The sequence below is a fragment of the Leucoraja erinacea genome, chromosome 16 (genome assembly GCF_028641065.1).
Source record: "Leucoraja erinacea ecotype New England chromosome 16, Leri_hhj_1, whole genome shotgun sequence".
In the NCBI taxonomy this organism is placed as follows: domain Eukaryota; kingdom Metazoa; phylum Chordata; class Chondrichthyes; order Rajiformes; family Rajidae; genus Leucoraja; species Leucoraja erinaceus.
The window spans coordinates 32,233,077-32,253,176 of record NC_073392.1 but is presented as its reverse complement, the minus strand read 5'-3'; the positions used below and the strand labels follow the sequence as shown (position 1 = coordinate 32,253,176).

Below are 20,100 nucleotides of genomic sequence, written 5' to 3'. Positions count from 1 at the left end.
AGGGGAATATATAGGGTGTATGCACAGAGTCTTTTACCCAGAGTAGGGGATTGCCAACATCTGCCAACCCTGTTGGAATGATTTGAGCTGAAGGATCATAGATTTTTAACTCCAACCTACATTACTTGGTACCTGATAGCAAGAGGACGTTTTGTAGCATTTGAGTTTTCTAATCCTTAGATCTGACCTGAGCAAATGTCCTCATTGTTGTAGGTGGTTTGGATCGTCACTCTGATCTTGACGGTTCTCTTGGGTATGGATCTTGGACTAGGCGCCTCCATAGCTTTTGCATTGCTTACTGTGATCTTCCAGACACAACTGTGAGTAACATATTGCCTCAAAAGTATCTTCCACTGATTCTTCTGCTGAATTCCCTCTTCTTTCCACACATTCTTGTTTATATTTTGTCCAGAATTTGTATAATAGAGTGTAAGGGCGATGTAAAACAGTGCTCTGCCCGATAGCAAATCTATCCTACTAGGACCCAGATCAGGTTCAACAATGACAAGCCCTGGATTACAGCAGAGCTCAGACAGCTCTACCAGTCTAAAGGTGAGGTCTACAGGGGCAGGGATGCAGGCCTCTACAGGCAGGCCAAGTACAAGCTGAGAAGAGCTGCCAAGGAAAGGTACTCTGACAAGTTGAGGAGCAAGTTCTCAGCTAATGACTCTTCTTCAGTGTGGAAGGGCTTGCAAGAAACCACCAGCTACAAGAGCCCCCCCCCCCCCCCCCCCCCCCCCCCCCCCCCCCCCCCCCCCCCCCCCCCCCCCCCCCCCCCCCCCCCCCCCCCCCCCCCCCCCCCCCCCCCCCACCCCCCCTACTTGGACAATCGGCAGCTGACCAACGACCTGAATGAGTTCTAATGCAGGTTCGATAGACATAAACATAACCCTGGTACCCCCTCCCCCCCTCCCCCCCCCACCCCTCCTCCCCAATCACCACTTCACACCTACTCACAGCCTGACTCCAGTCTACAAAGACTGGGCCCTCGTCCACCACCCATCCGCTCCTTGCTGCCCAACATCAGTCTGGCCACTTCTCCATTACTAACAATAGCAATTGAGGAGGTGGAAAAGCTATTCAGGAGACAGAAAAAACAGAAATCTCCAGGACCGGACAGTGTTTCCCCCTCTACCCTCAAGCTCTGTGCCGAACAACTGTCACCAGTCTACACAGACATTTTCAATCGGTCCCTGCAAACCTGCACTGTCCCCGCCAGCTTCAAAGTCTCCACTATTGTTCCCGTAACCAAAAAGCCAAGGATTACTGGTCTTAATGACTGACGCACTGATCTCTGTAATCACGATGACCCTTGAAAGACTTGTGCTGACCCACCTGAAAAATATCACAAACCCCCTGCAGTTTGCATACCGGGCCAATAGATCAGTGGATGACACAGTCAACCAAGGCCTGCACTTCACCCTCCAGCACCTAGGCTGCCAGGGGACTTATGCAAGGATTTTGTTTGTGAATTTTAGCTCTGCATTCAACACCATTGTACCAGAGCTGCTACGCACCAAACTCTCCCAGCCTTCTTTCATATCTTTCTCCAAGGGAGGATTGGAGAAAGATATGAAAGAACAGTAGCTCTACCCAACAGCCTAAAGTCTGTAGCCTCCTTTTGCTCTGGTATTTTATTTCATTCTTCACGTGTTTAAATTGTAATGTTTTATTTTTAATTGTCTACTGTATGTCGTGTTATTACTTGCGAGCAAAGCATGAAGGCAAATTCCTTGTATGTATATATATTTGGCTAATAAAATGTATTCCAATTCAATTCAAACTATCTATTGTATATATTTATTCCCAGCCTAGAATCAGCATGTTGTCTACAATATATCATTTAAAAGATTCAATCTTTTGGTTTATCTCAACAATCCTCCCTTGGAGAAAGATATGAAAGAAGGCTGGATGTATGAATGGCTGATAGGGGCTAAAGTGAACATTATATTATGTTTTATTCTTTGTTCTACCGAGTAGGGAATTCGTCTACAGGGCAGGAGAATTTCATATGTGTACTCAATATCAACCAAACATCCAGAGCCTAAAATTAATCCAGGACTGTCCAAAATATGGTTTGACAATGTATACTATGTTTACATTTTCTGTTGTGCTGCAGCAAGTAAGAATTTCATTGTTCTATCTAGGACATGTGACAAATAAACACTCTTGACTTGAATCCTACTGTATCCCACTCAAAAATTGTGATGCTGTGTCAAGCACTTGCTCCTAAATACCGTTGTCAGCGCAGCACTCCTACAGTACTGCATTGAAGTGCTAGTTTAATCAATGTGCTTGGGGAATTGGAGTAGGTTTGAATCCCAGCCTGCTACTGCAGACAAGAGAGCACTTTCATGGCCAGTGCTGAGAATGTCTCAGGAGATTCTGACAGCAAAACAAGAAAATAAATTCCACCTAACGTTACAAGTAGAATCCTAAAGAAGTAACAAAGAGAATTATTTGTAATTTTATTACATAGATCGCACTAATACAGGTCCACCACCAATTGTCTGGCGCCCTTGCTTCCAGACCCTTTCTGGATTATCCATTTTGCCAGACCAACAGAGATCATGGCTTCCGAGAGGAGTCAAACAGTCCACCCAGGCAGCCGAGGGGTCAAGATACCAGCCCACAAAAGCAGCCTCAGAGGTCAGCTATGGGAACGGCTCTACCGGCTCTGGCCAGGCAGGAGTTCTAGAGCCGTGGCTGGCAACAGGGGGCTAATTAGTCCTGCCGCTCAGCACGGAAGTCCCAATGAGGTCGTGATCGGCTGCCTCACCCAGCCTAGGCATCACATTTTCTGAGGAAATTTTGGCCAGATTGAAGATGGTGTCAGACCATCAGTTGCTGGAAAATCGATGATGGACCTGTATAGCATTTCTGCTTCCGTTCTCTTCCACAAAGTATGACAATAATCCGAATAAATGCGGTCAGAGACTTGCTTTCAATCCTTAGCAACAGAGAACTAAATTAATTTCGGACAGCTTCGGACATCTTTTCAAGACTTTTAATGGAAGATTCATTCTCCAGAACAAATACCATTCAATTAAAACAATAGGATTGTTGCTATTCTGGTTATTATTTTAACATTTCATTTCAAATTTGTGGTTAATTGCTCGCACTTTCTGGGTTTTTTTCAGACCCAAATATTCAATCCTGGGACAAGTTCCCGACACTGACATCTACCGAGACATCAAGCAGTTTGATGAGGTAGCGTGCATATTAGATATTGCATTAATAACATGTACATTGCCTTACAATATGTATAATAACTGAAGAATTGATGAACAACCCAGAAATTAAGGGAAATTGCAGACTGCCCTCTCCTTAGACAGTCCCTCCAGTTCGTCAGTGACTCACTTTCCACGTCATATGTGTGTGTTCTGAGCTAGCTAATGAGCCCAATGTGGGAATGAGAGAAGTCACCACATAGTAGGGGGGAGGGAGCACGGGGGATTTTATGGGGCGGCAGGAGGGATGCCATCTGCATGCTGCAGCAAGATGGCTTAAATTGAGGTGATCTTAGTTTGGGAGTGCAATTTGCACACCTACTCAATCATTCTATAGGTTAGACCCACTCCGATGAGAGGCTTGGAAGGAATTTGTCACAGTATCGCAGCAAGAACGATTGAGAAAAGTGTTGGAGCTATACCACACCAGTGCTGTACACCTTGCGGGCACTTAGACTGGTTCTCTGCCGTACCTGAGATCAGGGCTTACGTGCCATCATGCAGCAGATATAGAATGAGACAAATTACTGAATGGAGGCAAGGTTTTTGTAAGATCGTGTACTGTGTTGCGTTAGCAACCAAAGCACACTCATACATTATTTTAACTAAAACTCACTTCTTTTTAGGCAAAAGAAATTCCAGGAATCAAAATCTTCCAATCATCTGCAACCATATACTTTGCCAATGCCGAGTTGTATGAAAGCGCACTGAGGAAGATGGTAAGCAAATAGATTTAAACTTCCATTGCGTACAGTTTTGGTCTCCAAATCTGAGGAAGGACATTATTGCCATAGAGGGAGTGCAGAGAAGGTTCACCAGACTGATTCCTGGGATGTCAGGACTGTCTTATGAAGAAAGACTGGATAGACTTGGTTTGTACTCTCTGGAATTAGAGGGGATCTTATAGAAACTTACAAAATTCTTAAGGGGTTGGACAGTCTAGATGCAGGAAGATTGTTCCCGATGTTGGGGAAGTCCAGGACAAGGGGGTCACAGTTAAGGATAAGGGGGAAATCCTTTAAAACCGAGATGAGAAGAACTTTTTTCACACAGAGAGTGGTGAATCTCTGGAACTCTCTGCCACAGGGGGTAGTTGAGGCCAGTTCATTGGCTATATTTAAGAGGGAGTTAGATGTGGCCCTTGTGGCTAAGGGGATCAGGGGGTATGGAGAGAAGGCAGGTACGGGATACTGAGTTGGATGATCAGCCATGATCATATTGAATGGCGGTGCAGGCTCGAAGGGCCGAATGGCCTACTCCTGCACCTAATTTCTATGTTTCTATGTTTCTATTTCTATTAATATTTTCATTCTGGGAAGAATTTGACAATCAGTAAATCAAGGACAAATCTCTGCTCTACGTCACTGCAAGATATGACTCTGGCTGGTAGGGATTTGTTCTCTTGACCAGCTTATCGGAGCTCCTTCAGCAACAACTAATATGTTGAAGAACTCAGCTGGTCGAGCAGTATCTTTAGGATTGGAAAAGTCGACGGGTTGAGAAATATACATCAGATTCTTCCAGAATATTGCTTGTTGATCCAGATTCTAGCATCTGCAGTCCTCTATGTCCCTATCAGACAGATGCTTGGCAGATGATGTTTTGGGTCGGAGTCCTTCTTCAGAGTTCCAACCCAAAACGATGTCAACTGTCCATTCCCTCCACAGATGCTGCCTGGCCAATGAGTTTCTCCAGCATTTTGTGATTTCACTGACTATTCTAGCATCTGCAGTTTCTTTTCTTTCTTTTAAAATCTTTTTATTGTTTTTTTTCCAAAAAACAAAAACAAAACATAAAAAACTGAGCTAAAAGAATAATGATAAACATAACAATGATATTGATACATAGGGATCAGGATTACATTAATAACAGGTATAACCTAATATGAGACCAGTGTCAAAATACACATTGAATATAGACCTCCCCGGTCTCTATGTAAATATAGTTAAATCTTTAAAAGAATATATGCCTTAAAAGCATCCCAGACTACACCATTGGATATTTCTTCAGTAGAGTTTGTCAAGAAGTAAAAAGCAATCTGATCTTTCATAAAATTAATAAAGTTTAAGTCTTGAAGCAAAGTAGCATTAAATCGCCTTGTTTAGCACTAAACATGGAATCAGGTAGTTTGATTGATAGTTTCAATGGTGCGTGATCAGAAATAGCAATTGCATCATACTCACATGCAGTGACCGATGCAACTAACCGAGAATCTATTATAAAATAATCAATCCTAGAATAACTATGATATACAGTGGCTTGCAAAAGTATTCATACCCCTTGAACTTTTCCACATTTTGTCACGTTACAACCACAAACGTAAATGTATTTTATTGGGATTTTACATGATAGACCAACACAAAGTGGTGCATAATGTGCAGTGGAAGGAAAATGATACATGGTTTTCAAATTATTTTACAAATAAAAAAACTGAAAAGTTACCCCCTCCCTCCCACCCCACCCCCCCCCCCACCCCCGACACAGCACCCCCACCCCCCCCCCACACACACACACCCCAACAAAAAATAACAAAAACTACATAAAAACATAGACAAAAAATAATAAAAACGCAGACGGGCTGCAGAGGCCGCTGCTGCCGAAAGTCGCGCCGCCTACCGAACCAATGTAACGTGACAAAATGTGGAATAGTTCAAGAGGTATGAATACTTTTGCAAGCCACTGTACATGAGAGAAAAAAGCAAATTCCTTGTCATTTGGGTGTAAGAATCTCCGAACTTTTAGCATTCCAGAGTCAAATAAAAAATAATTAATAAAATTAGCTGATTTATTTGGAAGCACATGATCAGATGTAGACCATGTGGAGGATGAAGGGCCTGATCCATATTCACCATCTCTGTTAATGTTCTATAGCTACCAGTTTACCTGTCTTAATGAGACGCATTGCTATGATTTGCCTGCAGACTGGAATTAATATCGCTCGTTTAATTTCGAAAAAGAAGAAAAGAATCACAAAACTCAAACAGCAGTTGAAAAAACAGGAAAACAAGGACAAGAAGAAAGCCAAGAAAGAGAAGGTAGTAATGTTCCTCTCAAATAATTAATTATCTGATCTCCTCAGAACTGTGTGTCTCCATTTTGGGTAAGAAAATATTATTATCCCAAGAAACATTCCCAATCAATCACAATAGCACTTTATTAGCCAAGTATGTTTTGCAACATATGAGGAATTTCATTTGCCAAGTCAGTCATACAAATAAAAAGCAACGGAACACACAAAACACATTTTAACATAAACATCCACCACAGTGACTCCTCCACATTGCTCTCTGTGATGTAAGGCGTAAAGAAGTTCAATCTCTTCCCTTTGCTGTCCCACGGTCGGGAGCCTCAAGCCCTCCGTTGACGGGATGACCTTGACTCCCGTTGCCGGCGGTGGGCCCTCCGCATTGAGGCGATCAGCTCCGGCATCGGGGGGATGTCAGCTCCCCAGCGCTGGACGATCGAACCTCACGTCGGGGCTGGTCGAACCTTCTGCGACATTGGAGCTCCCGACATCCCCGACCTCTTCCGAGACTGCGAGTTCCCGATGTAAAGTCCACAGGCTCCAAAGGTTGGAGCGATCGCAGGCAGGGGATCGACTCCGATGTAAGTCCACACCCAAGTGGGGCCCAAAGTCGGGCTGAGGAGGCCTCCAGCTCTATCGATGGTAGGCCGCAGATCAACTGGAGAATGCGATCCGAAAATTCATCACATCTCCGGCAAGATAAGAAATTGGAAAAAAAAAAATTTCCCCGACTCCTTCCCCTCCCCCCACATAAAACAACCCGAGAACATTTACACACACTTTTAACACACAGTAAAAATGTTTTAAAGATGACAAAACAAACAGACTGTTGGTGGGGCTGTCAATCAAACGATACTCCTGGTGGTATTGTTCCTTCTCATATTGTTACATTCTAGACAGGCAGCCCAGGCAGGAAGTGTTTTGTGATTTCCAACAATCAAAATCAGTACAATAAATGCAATAATGCTTGGTTGTGTATCCTATTATATATCCCTTCCAATACTGTTCTCAGAACAGTGACTAAAATGTCATTGAAAATAAACACTGGCTAGACAATCCATCAAGTCAGTGCCAATTTCTCTTTTGAAAGATCTCCCAAACATTTTTTTTTTAAAGAATTTCCTCACAACAATCAAGAAAGGATATAGTCCTGATCCAAGGACTTTACCTCTTTCTTAAGCTGTGGGGATATATAAATCTAAAGGCAAAACTTGAATCCTATTGTAAGAATCTGCATGTTTTTTAATTGTATATTATAGACGGGTACAAAAATATATTTGATCCGCAGCTGGGCTAACTGAAGTGAGGAAGGGGAATTTACAAAAATAATGTTCAGTCCTCAAAACTAAAATGATTGTTCCTGCTCATGGATTTGCTTAGAACACGTGGACCCAAAGAAACGGGGTTAATGGATGCATTGAAACTCCATCCTGTTTCCTGATGTTACAACATTCTTCATTATGTTCATTATGTTCGTTAAGATGTTGTCTTTTATTGCCACGGTGTATAAATTTTAAAAATAATTTTTCCAGAAACTTAAAGGGCTTGAATCAGGAACAGGTAACCTAGACGTCATCTCTGGAAATTTTGTCAATGACAACTCCATCAGCTTGGAAATGGATTCAGGCCAAGAATCATCTTCTAAAGTTAACAAGAATCCAGAGGAATATGATCTCGAGTCTCTTGGGCTTCCGAAACCAGAGGTGCACTCTGTAATCCTTGATCTTAGTCCAGTCAACTTCGTAGATAGCGTCTGTATCAAGATTTTGAAAATTGTAAGTCACTCTCACTGTTGCCTTTTGTGCTCCGTCTCAGTTTCAAATAGTCATGATAAGTGTGGCAAATGTCAGTTTAGTTTGCTAATGTCATGTGTATCGAGGTACAGTGAGAAGCTCTTTGTTGTGTGCTATTCAGTCAAACAAAAGACTATACATGAATACAATCAAGTCATACACAGTATACAGGTAAAGGATAATGGGTGTAGGAAGGAACTGCAGATGCTGGTTATAACCAAAGATAGACACAAAAAGCTGGAGTAACTCAGCGGGACAGACAACATTTCTGGAGAAAAAGAATAGGTTTTTCAGGTTGAGACCCTTCTTTAGGACAAAGGGTACAGGATAAAAGTAAATATAGGGTGGAACAAAACTGAAGAAGGGCCCTGACCCAGAACGTCATCTATTCATATTCTCCGGAGATGCTGCCAGACAAACTGAGTTACTCAAGCATTTGGTCTCTTTTTTTAGGTGGGATTGGTTTATTCGCTAAGAAATTAGCCCCAGAACATTCATCCCATTCTTTTGACTCAAATGACAATAACAATGGTGATTGAGTATGACAGCAACTTGTATTTTTATGTAGTTCCCATTGTATCAATGCTCTTATGTATCAATGTATCATTGTATTAAGGTATCATTGTATCAATACTAAATGTGACACCACCACCACCACCCCAGTCCCGTCAAGAGAAATTGGGCAGATGGCTAAAACCCTGATCAAAGTAATGATTTACAGATTAAAAAAAGGGTCAGAGAAGGAGAGGAAATGCATCTCAGCAGATGATAGAGCAATTAAATCCAGGGATGTTCAAAGGGTCAGAATTGGAAGACTAATGATATTTCTGAGGTGAAAGGGCACTTGCTAATTACAGGGATGGAGGTGGTGAGGCCATTGACAATTCTGAAAATCAGAAAGTGAATTTTAGAACTGAGGATTTGCAGGAATATGTGCTTTTGTGAGTCAGAAGCGGTTGCAGAAATGTAACCCGAGTTTTGAAGAAGGCAGCCCAGTTTGGATGGCCTCCATTTTGCAGGATGGGGGAGGGTGGACGGGCATAAGGTGGGAATGTCGGGAGTGTATTGGAATAATGAACTCGGGCAAAAGTAGTATTAGGGGACGTTTTAGAAAAGGAAATAGGTAGGTTTGGTGATAGCACATTTACACAAGAGAATAAGAAATAAAAACAAGAGTGGGAAATTTAGCCTCTCGTGCCTTCTCCATCATGCCTGACGTTTAACCTCAGCACCAGTTCCCGGCATTAACCAAATATCTCTTGATTTCAAAATATTTTAAAATGGTCCAAAACTCTTTTTGAGGTTAAATATAAAATTACGGTCTGGTTCAGCTTCAGTTTGTTTATCTTGGTTCAGTCTTCAACCCTTCACCACAATCTACACTATAGTCATATGTGATTTCCTGTACCAGGCCCCAAACTTGAGTTTGCTTGACTTCCTACAGTTGTGTTTTAATGGGACTGGGAATAGATATCTGATTAACTGAGTTTTCAGTTGCCAATGTTTTGGAAGCAAACAATTGCAACTTGCATAGTTTATAAAACCGAGGCTCCATCTTTTGTTTAAATTTTTAATTAATGCAAATATCTTTCTGCCCCTTCTGAATATTCTGTGTTTTTAAATTCTAGATTTTCCGAGATTTCAAGGACATTGAGGTTGACGTGTACCTGGCTGGATGTCACTGTAAGTATGTGGTGGGCTGTTTCTGATGGGGTCTGCTTGCCTGCCTGTCATGATATTGCAGCCTTGTTGTGAAATATTGTGCCCTAAATAGCCCAGACAAATGTAGAGGTAGATACTTCTGATAAATGACTATCTATTCTACCCAAAGACCTCCTTTATAATGAGACATTGGCTAAGCTGGTTAATACAATTTCAAATGTGGTAGCAAGGAGTAATTCTAACGCAATCTTCCATTCAGAAATAAGGTTGAAATAGAGTTATATGATGATTTTGCAACCTGCCTAATATTACCCTATTAATTTTAGAGCCGTTCAGAGGTTCATCAGATTTGGAATAAACCTCTCGAGTTTCCGAACAGCAGGCTTTGGTATAATTTATCCACAAAGAGGCCGTTGTTGAATCAAAGTTGACCTCGATCAGGCTGCGCTCAACTGTGCCATGAATGTTATTGTTTGTAGATGGCACAGTGGGGTGGCACAGTAGCGCAGCGGTAGAGCTGCTGCCTTACAGCGCCAGAGACCCGGATTCGATCCTGACTACAGGTGCTGTCGGTGTGGAGTTTGCACATTCTCCCTGTGACCATGTGTGCTTTCTCTGAATGCTAGGTTTCCTCACACAGTCCATAGACGCACAGGTTTGCAGGTGAATTGGGTTTGGGGAAAAAATATTAAATTGTCCCTAATGTGTAGGACAGTGATAATGTATGGGTATCGTTGGTCGGCGCGGACTCGGTGGGCCGAAGGGCCTGTCTCCATGCTGTATCTCTAAAGTCTAAAGTGTAGATTCATTCTGCCAGCATTTATAAATATTCATGAGATACAGGGACATAATTAGGCCATTCGACCCATCCAGTGTGCTCCATGACATGGCCATATTTGCCATGTGAGAGGATGTATAGGGCCCTCCCCATCGTGCATGCAATATGTTGGCTGCTTTTCGGAGGCAATGTGAAGTGTAGATAGTGTTTAGTTTAGTCCACTGGCAATGTACCAAGTACAGTGAAAAGCTTTTGTTGAATGCTAATCAGTCAGCAGAAGGACAATACACGATGGAGAGGGGGGGGGGGGGGGGGGGGGGGGGGGGGGGGGCAATCATGCAGTCCAGTCCATCACGGAAATCAGGGTCCCCCCTTTAGATTCCATCTACACTTCACTCAGCCTCAGCAAAGCAGCCAACATCATCAAGGACCACTCACACCCTGGTCATTCCCTCTGCTGCCGTGTCCCATCAGGCAAAATATACAAAAGCTTGAAAACACATACCACGTTTAGGAACAGCTTCTAACCCATGGTTAGCATACTATTGAATTAATCTTTGCAAGTTAAGAAAAAAACCCCGATCTACCAACCCACCTCCTTGCACTTTTTTTATCTGCACTTTCTCTGTACCAGGAGCCGAGTCTATTCTGCACTCTGTTTATTTTCTCTTTCCACTACCTGTAGTATTTGTGTATGGTTTGATTGTATTCGTGTATGGTATAATTTGCCTGGATTAAATGCAAAACAAAGATTTTCACTATATCCTGGTGCAGGTGACAATGATAAACATAGTCATACAGTGTGGAAGCAGGCCTTTTAGCCCAACTTGTACATTGACCCACATGCTAAATCTACACTAGTTCCACTTACCCGAGCGTGGCCCATTTCCCTCTAAACCTGTCCTATCCATGTATCTGTCCAATTGTCTCTTAAACGACACGATAGTACCTGCCTCAACTACCTCCTCTGGCAGCTCATTTCATACACCCACCACCCTTTGTGTAAACCAATACCGATATTGTATAAGAGTCTCATCAACAGCTGCCTTGCTTGCCTTTGGGCTCCAAAACACTAACTGGAAACAACTTTTGGTGATCTGTATATCTTTTGCTATCATAGCCTGCAGGATACACATGCTCACCTCTAGTGCTGTGACTCAGACACACAGAACTCTACCCTTCAGGGCAGTCCCCTTGCTTCCATTAGCAATTTCCCCTCTTTAAGACTGAATTAGTTTAGTTTACTTTAGTTTACTTTAGTTTAGAGATACAGCATGGAAACAGACCCTTCGGCCCACCGAGTCCACGCCAACCAGCGATCCGTTACACTCTATGGGAACAATTTACAATTTTACCAAGCCAATTAAACTACAAACATGTACAGCATTGTAATGTGGGAGAAAACCAGGGCTCCCAGAGAAAACCCATGCAGGTCAAGGGGAGAATGTACAAACTCTGTACAGATCGAACCCGGGTCAGGTTCAGGATCGAACCCGGGTCTCTACCGCTGCACCACCATGCCGCGCTGATTGTTAGCCTAAGAATCCATGGTACTTAAAGTTAGTTCATTTTTTTGTAGGTCACAGTGCATTTCAGATCAAAATATGTTCTTAATGGCATTTTGCTTCTTTCAGGGTCTATTGTTCAGCAGTTTGAACAAGGAGAATTCTTTGGGAAGAACATCAGCAAATCCCAGCTTTTTACCACTGTGCACGATGCTATTACATTCTGTCTGACGAAGCACAATTCATCCACTGATCAGCCTCTTTGTATGGTCTGTTGTTTTCAATGATATTTTTAATTACTGTGTAATCTTAGATTTTTGTTCATGAGAGTTCCAATTACCAAGATTTAAACTATTCCTTTGCCAGATATTCTTGCATAAAATAAAATGGCAACTTTTACGACGAGAGGCACATTTCTCATTTCCTGTCTCCCCATCTCAAACCGAACAGACCCTGATCCCTTCTTCCACCTATATTCCATCCTCTGGCTTCACATTTCATGTCTCTTCTCTCCTGATCTCCTTATCTCACAGCCTTTTGTCTTTTCATCTCTGGCCTCTGTCCAACCATCTGCCAATCAACTGCCCCTCACCTTTATCCATCTATCACTTAAGATAGACACCAAATGCTGGAGTAACTCAACGGGACAGGCAGCATCTCTGGAGAAAAGGAATGGGCGACATTTCTGGTCGAGACCCTTCTTCAGGCTCTGTGGAAAAAGAAACCGAGATAACATTTCAGTTTGTGCGGTGTTCCCCACTCCTGAAATTGTATAGTAACATTCAGATCTTTTATTGCCAGAATGGACGCCTCTCACTGGCCCCACCAGAGGAGCAAGAGCAAGAGTCCAGCCTTGCCAGGGTAAGACATTTCTTTGATGTAAACTCTTGTATGTTGCTTAATTCCGATTGCAAAACCCTGTGCAATTAATTCAGCAAAAGCGGGTCCTTGGCTATCACTGCATGGTTCATTGTAGATCATGTTTACTGCACTGCAGCCCAGCTATTACACGTCAGTACACTGTGAATGAGTTTCAATAAGCTTCAAACTCTCTGCTCTTGGCAGGTGGAATAGCAGGTGGCAGAATCTCATTATATCCAGGGCAAGATACTTGTTCCAACAAACAAACAGGATATTTTTTGCAGGCATTTTTGGTAGGAGTGTTTTTTTTTAATATTTAGCTTGCTATGTGGAAAGCACAAGCAAAGGGAGTCAGATTTGGTCAAAATGCAGCAAATGAATCAGGGCACACAGGATATTGAGTTAATTGGACAAGATGGCACCCAAGCCAGGTGACTCTCTGCGTGCTGGTCCCAGAAGTGGATCTGCAATCACTCATTACAATCGCTCCACTCTTTTAAACCTCTCGTGTATCTATACACTGAGGACAGCTCGATTGTAATCATGTATAGTCATAGAATAATAGAGTCATAGAGTCATGCAGCGTGGAAACAGGCCCTTCGGCCCATCGGGCCCACACCGGCCAACATGTCCCTGCTGCGTTTGGTCCATATCCCTCCAAATATATCCTATCCATGTTTCTGTCTAAATGTTTCTTAAATATTGCGACAATCCCTGCCTCAGCTGCCACCTCTGGCAGCTCATTCCATACACCCACCACCCTTTGTGTGAACACATTACCCCTCAGATTCCTAATAAATCTTTTCCCTTTCACCTTAAACCTATATCCTCCGCAATAGTCCTCAGCTATAGTCTTTCTGCTGACTGGTTAGCACGCAACAAAAAACTTTTCACTGTACCTCGTTACACATGCAAATAAAATAAACTAATTATTATAGAAGCAGGCGGTAGGCACTAGGTTTGTAAGTGGTCTGCTGGTCAATTATGAAAGACATTGCATTAGAGTGATGACCAATAGTAATGGTGTTGCAGCCCATTACAGACTGACTGCTGAAGTTTGCTTTAGTGTTGATTCGTAGGAAGGTAAGGATTAGTCCTGCTAGTCATTACCTTTCACCTCATCAGCCATCGCATACATAACATAAACCTCCGACGGATTTTTGCCACCTCCAACGGGATCCCACTGCTCATCACATCTTCCCACCTCCATCCGTTTTCGCCATCTGCAGAGACCGTTCCCTCCGTAACTCTCTGGCTTAAGGGCCTGTCCCACCAGCATGCCGGTCCCACTTTGATCGCCGGAGCCATATGGAGTTGTGCGGGGCTGGTCCCGACATCGCGCGGGGTTCCGAAAAACTGACACTGTCCAAATATTCCGTGCAGCAACAGCCAGTCGGCCCGCAGCCGCATTGAGGCCGCACGCATGCCTCGACGGGCGTATGCAGCATCTTGACGCCTTATGCAGCGTCTTGACGGCGTACGCCTAGCGCATGGCGTTGCGCGATGACATCACCACCCGGCATGCCGCTGCGTGATGACGTAACCGCCCAACGCCATGCGACGTCCAAATTCAGTCGGCCCGCCTCCTGCCCAGCTGATTGGTGAGTATGATGTCGGGACCAGCCCCGCACAACTCCAGACAGCTCCGCGGTTGGAAGTGGGATCGGCCTCGCGAGGCTGTACACCTCAAGCCACCACGTTTGGTCGCGCTAGACGCATGCAATCGCTTGCTGGTGGGACAGGCCCTTAACTCATCCCTTCCCACCCAAACCACACCCTCCCCAGGTACCTTCCCCTGCAATTGCAGAAGTTGCAACACCTGACCCTATATCTCCTCCCTCGACTCTGTCCAGGGACCCCAATAGTCCTTTAAGGTTAAGGTAGAAGTTCACTTGTACCTTCTCCAATCTCATCTACTGTATCCGTTGTTCAAGATGTAGACTCTTATACATCGGCAAGACCTAACGTGGGCGGGCCGATCATTTTGCTGAACACCTTCGCTCAGTCCGCCTCGACCTACCTGATCTCCCAGTTGCGAAACACTTTTATTCCCCTTCCCATTCCCACACTGACCTGCCCGTCCTAGACCTCCTCCATTGTCAGAGTGAGGCTAAATGCAAATTAGAGGAAAAGCATCTCATATTTTGCTTGGACAGCTTACAACCCAGTGGTATGAATATTGATTTCTCTAACCCCTGGATTCCTTCTCTCTCCATCCCTCCCCCACCAAGTCACACCAGCTTTTCGTTCTGACATAGCTGCTGCTAACAATGACCTATTTCCTTTATCATTGTTACTTTTTTGAATATCTTTCATTCATTTGTTCTATATCTCTTCATATCGTCTATATCTCTCATTTCCCTTTTTCGTGACATTCAGTCTGAAGATGGGTCTCGACACGAAACATCACCCATTCCTTCTCTCCAGAGATGCTGCCTGTGCCGCTGAGTTACTCCAACCTTTCGTGTCCATTTTCCCTTTGATAATGTGTGTGCAATATGCCATCTGCTGATAGCATTGGTAATAGCATGGATTATTCTAGTAAATGTAATTACTTCATTGACACTTCAAGAGTCAAGAGAGTCGAGCATTTTATTGCATGTTCCAAACAGAACAATGAAATTCTTACTTGCAGCAACACGACAAAATATGTAAGCATAGTATTCTGTCAACAATATAATATGCAATATATTTATTTATTTACTAGACCAAGGGGGTGGAGGGGGAAGGAGGGGGAGTGGTTGAGAGAGAGTGAGGGGGAAGGGGGATAGAGAGAGAGGGGGGGAGGGGAGAGGGGCAAGAGGAGGGGTGAGGAGAGAAGGGGAGAGGGGATGAGTGGAAGTGGGGGAGAGGGGGAGGGGGGAGGAGTGGGAGGGGGGGGTGGGAGTGGGTGCGAGAGGAAGAGGGCGGACTTGAACTCGGCAAGCGGGCGGCAGGCTTCGGAATCTCGCGGGACCTCTGAAGCCCAACCAAATGACTGTGTGTTCAGCGGCTTCAATCCAGAGCCTGGGGGGGGGGGGGGGGGGGACGGGGGGGGCTGCAGGCGGGGCGCTGTGGACTGCCAGCCAAGTGCGAGTTAACTGTGAGTGGGAGGCGACAAAATGACTGCGAGCCGAGGGGGGGGGGGGGGTTTAACACGCAGCGGGTGCAAAGACAGTGGCCAACAGGCTGCGCTTTGAAAACTGCGCAGCTGGCCACGAGGAGCAGAGCCATTGTGACATGATCAGCTCGTTAGCTTTAAAAAAGATCTCAGATTTGTGAACATTTTTTATTAAAAAACTCCAGAAATAATTAATCAAAGTTTCACATGAGGTCATTTTTGAAATCATGAGGTAATGCTCTATCGGAATATGTAAAAATCTCACCGTTAGTGCGTCGTGTTTTTGAGATGTGAATCACAGACAAACAAGACACACACAAATGCATCCATAACCACATCCAAGTGTGTGTATATATGCGCACACACACATTAAAAACAAACAATAATAGAGCATAAAGATAAAACCAATGCCCCCAAGTCACACATAGGGTGGTGGCTGTATGGAACGAGCTGCTGGAGAAGAGAGCTGAGGTAGGTACTATTGCAACGTTTAAGAAACATTTAGACAGATACATGGATAAACTTTGAGCTAACAACGGCGGTCAAATTGATCCTAGCTGATCGTCGAAAATAATTCCCCGTTTTTCCCATATTCCTTGATTCCGATAGCCCTCAGCGTAAATCTAACTCAGGACATTTAGAGGGATACATATGAGCCAAATGCAGTTAGGTGGGACTAGTGTAGGTAGGATAGGCTGGCCGGTGTGGGCAAGTTGGGCCGAAGGCCCTGTATCCTTACTGGGGAGGGGAGGGGAGGGTTGCAGTTATGAAACACAGCAGAAGTCCTTGGGTGCATCAGAGTGCAGAGTTTTGTGTTAATAAACACACTTGCATAAGGGTGGTGGACTGTAATGAAATACGAGCAGGTCTTGAGGAATCGGATCAATGATGGAGGAAGAACACTCAAACAACATAAACCTAAGGGCAAAAACATTCATTGAAATAAGCATAAAACTACAAGCAAACAGCAGCAAAGCAGCAAATACACACTTACACATTGAAGTCGATGGGCCTGGCACTGTTCAAGAATCACATCGCGAGATGAAGTCCGGTAAGCTTGTTCACAGATAGCACTTGTTACATCCACCCTAATCCACAAACTAAGATTTCCAAACTAGCTGTCCTATGTAGTACTGAAAACAATGATTATTTATCAGGCCTCAAGCTAGTTTTGAATGTTGCTGAGAAAGAAAGGTTTACCTTATCTTCTCACTAGGTGTCCTTTCAGCTGCATGACCGCATAATAAATTGGCTCTCTGCAGATGCTGGTTTATACCGAAGATAGACACTAAGTGCTTGAGTAACTCAGTGGGTCCGGCAAAAGGATGGGTGACGTTTCACGCTGGAAACCATCTTAAGACGAATTCTCCCAACTTTTTTAACATGGTTCCTGTAATGGTGCGGCACAGTGACACAACGGTGGAGTTGCTGCCTTACAGTGCCAGAGATTCTCCCAAGCACCGTGCGTTTTTTCTAAGTGAGCCTCCTTGCTTCACGGTGCAGTTTAGCTGAAAAGTCTGTTTAATTCTTGCATTCATTTAGTTTAGTTTTGAGATACAGTATGGAAACAGGCCCTTCAGCCCACCGAGGCCACGTCAACCTTTGACCGTGTTTAAAAATTCCGCGCGGCAACTGCCTGCCGGCCCGCAGCTGCCTCAACGCCGTACGTCACTCACTCGACCTCTACGTGGCTCCCGCTTCTGGTTTGGTCGCGCTTGCCGCATGCCGTAACGACCACGTTAGGTCGCGCTTGCCGCATGCAGCCGCATGCTGGTGGGACCGGCCATTTAGGTCGCGCTTGCCACATGCAGGTCGCATGCTCGTGGGACAGGCCCTTTATATAGCTTGTGTATGCTGGTGATCAATGGATTCAGTGGGCTGAAGGGACTGTTTCCATGTAGTATCTCTAAACTAAACCAAAAATAATTTAAAGTGTTCTTTAAAGCTTAGTTTGATCTCTCCTTAACATCTCCACCTTGGTTTTCTTTACTCCCCAGTCGAGTGCCTGAGTCACTTTTATTCCATGTAAGCAAAAGTTGACAATCCATGCAAATCTACATTTTGGGAGATCCCAGTAACAACATGGAAATTAATTATATCGGAACTACGGTTCTGCCTAACCCATTGAGTTACTCCAATGTTATTTGTTCAAGATTCAGCATCTACAGTTCCTTGTGACTACTCTTTATCAGAACTATATTCCTCTTATTTATTTTCAGGATACAAGCACAAAATTTTAATGTGAAGATTTGGTGCTGGGATATAATAGCTGCACATTTTGGAAGAAAGAGACAAAATCTGAGGAAAACCGAAGATTTTCATTCTTCCAGTGAAAAACATTTCAAACTAACACATTCTATGTTCTGTGGTAAAGAAAAATGAGAAGGATGAAGGAGGAAACTGTGAAGATCATTCTCAACTTGAATACCTTACGGAATAAGTGCTTGGAAAATACGGGGGTTGTGTATTTGTGCAGCATTTTACATCTGGAACTTGTGCGGTTCGATCACTGAGGAAAGTTTCATTCCTCTGGTTTCCTGCAATATTCTCTGCACTACTCAAATTCTTCCTCTTTTTCAAGTTTCAGAATAAACATGACGACGAAGACTGAAACTATTATTATCTAAGTCCTACAATCATTTTCAAGCAATATCTCTCTCAATTACCCTCTCTGCATCCCACCCCTACAGTAACTCTTCCTCTTAGGTGACACTTTCTCGAGGGGAGTGTCAGAATTCTAGGAGCCTGGTGCTTCATTTTCAGAAGCTTCCTCAGTTCAGTTATATTTTCTGCCTTACCAAAGCCAACTTCACCCAAGTGATGTGCCAAGAGTTTTTTTTTTCAGCTGGGATAAACAACGGAGGCTTAAGGTTGGATCAGTGATGGGTGGGCTCATCACATCATGTTAACTGGCAGTCTAACAACAAAATGGAAATCATTAATTCTGAAAAGTGTAACATGTAACAAATAAGTTGTTCACAATATTCAACATTCTCATAAAATAAGGACACAAAGCGTGTAGTAACTCGGGTCAGGCAGCATCTCTGGAGAACATGGATAAGTCATGTTTCGTGCTGGGATCCTTCTTCATACTGATTCAGTCTGAAGAATGTCCCGACCCAAAACATCACCTATCAATGTTCTCCAGAGATGCTGCCTTATCCACTGAGTTACTAGAGCACTTTGTGTCCTTTTGTGTAAACCAGCATCTGCAGTTCCTGGTTTCTCCATTCTCATAAAGTAGCCAAGAAATGAACCTTCCAAAGATAAACATTTAATAATTTCACTGAATAACAAACCAATAAGTAAGAAATTCATTGTTCTGCTGTCGATACATATGACGCTGAAACATTCTTGACTCTTGAACAACGAAAAATAAAATTGCATTCAAGTGCACTGCTGCCCCTAACGTTTGACTACAGTTAACGTCATAAATATGTACAGATGCATTTTTACAGACTGCTTCGTGAATTCATGACATGTCTGATTTTTTTTATAACCAGCGACACCCTTTTGTTTCTGAGTGTTATTTTCCAATTATTAAAATATGCTCCAGAAATATACATTTTGAAATTAACCTATATTTTCTTAAATGTTTGCATCTAATCATATGCTCATATAAATGTACCATGTTAAAATATAATCTTCCATTTGATTACCAAAGTATGATGCACAGTGATTATTGTCCCATATACAACATATTAAACATCAAAATATATACGCTGTTTGAGATCAGTACTTACAACAGTGCACATTTACATCCAAATGTAATACAGCTGTTTGTTGAGAGATGTCATTTAATAGAACTGGAGTTTCACTTAAAGAGTTACTTTTAGAATATTAAACCACTGCAAAAGAATTAGTTTTATATGCTCCATCAGTATAGTTTATATCAGATATAATTCATGCAGTTGGTGCATGTGGCCACACAATGTATTTTTTTTAATGACGTTGAAAACCAATTATTGTTTAATCCAGTCCACTTTCTGTTCCCCACCAACATTGAATGAGTCAGCTATGTTAGCTTAATGGTTATGATACTGTACTTGTACTTGTACTTGTTATCTGGAGACCCGGTCTAATAATTTAGTGTCGGGAGTTCAAACCATACTATGGCAACAGGGAAATAAAATTCAAATAATTAAA

General features: G+C 43.3%; 1 protein-coding gene across 8 annotated transcripts in view; it reads left to right on the top strand.

The window, feature by feature from the left end:
• The window catches only part of slc26a6 (solute carrier family 26 member 6), an 88,112-nt gene extending 68,441 nt beyond the window's left edge, over nt 1-19,671 (top strand). For all 8 annotated transcript variants that reach the window (XM_055648077.1, XM_055648079.1, XM_055648076.1 and 5 more), the window contains 9 exons: nt 214-320; nt 3,141-3,210; nt 3,857-3,949; nt 6,152-6,265; nt 7,788-8,030; nt 9,677-9,731; nt 12,123-12,262; nt 12,795-12,854; nt 18,174-19,671. In XM_055648077.1, coding sequence (XP_055504052.1) covers nt 214-320; nt 3,141-3,210; nt 3,857-3,949; nt 6,152-6,265; nt 7,788-8,030; nt 9,677-9,731; nt 12,123-12,262; nt 12,795-12,854; nt 18,174-18,194 — 903 coding nt within the window. In that variant the 3' untranslated portion in view covers nt 18,195-19,671. The remainder of the gene's footprint in view (nt 1-213; nt 321-3,140; nt 3,211-3,856; nt 3,950-6,151; nt 6,266-7,787; nt 8,031-9,676; nt 9,732-12,122; nt 12,263-12,794; nt 12,855-18,173) is intronic.
• The last annotated feature ends 429 nt before the right edge of the window (nt 19,672-20,100 follow it).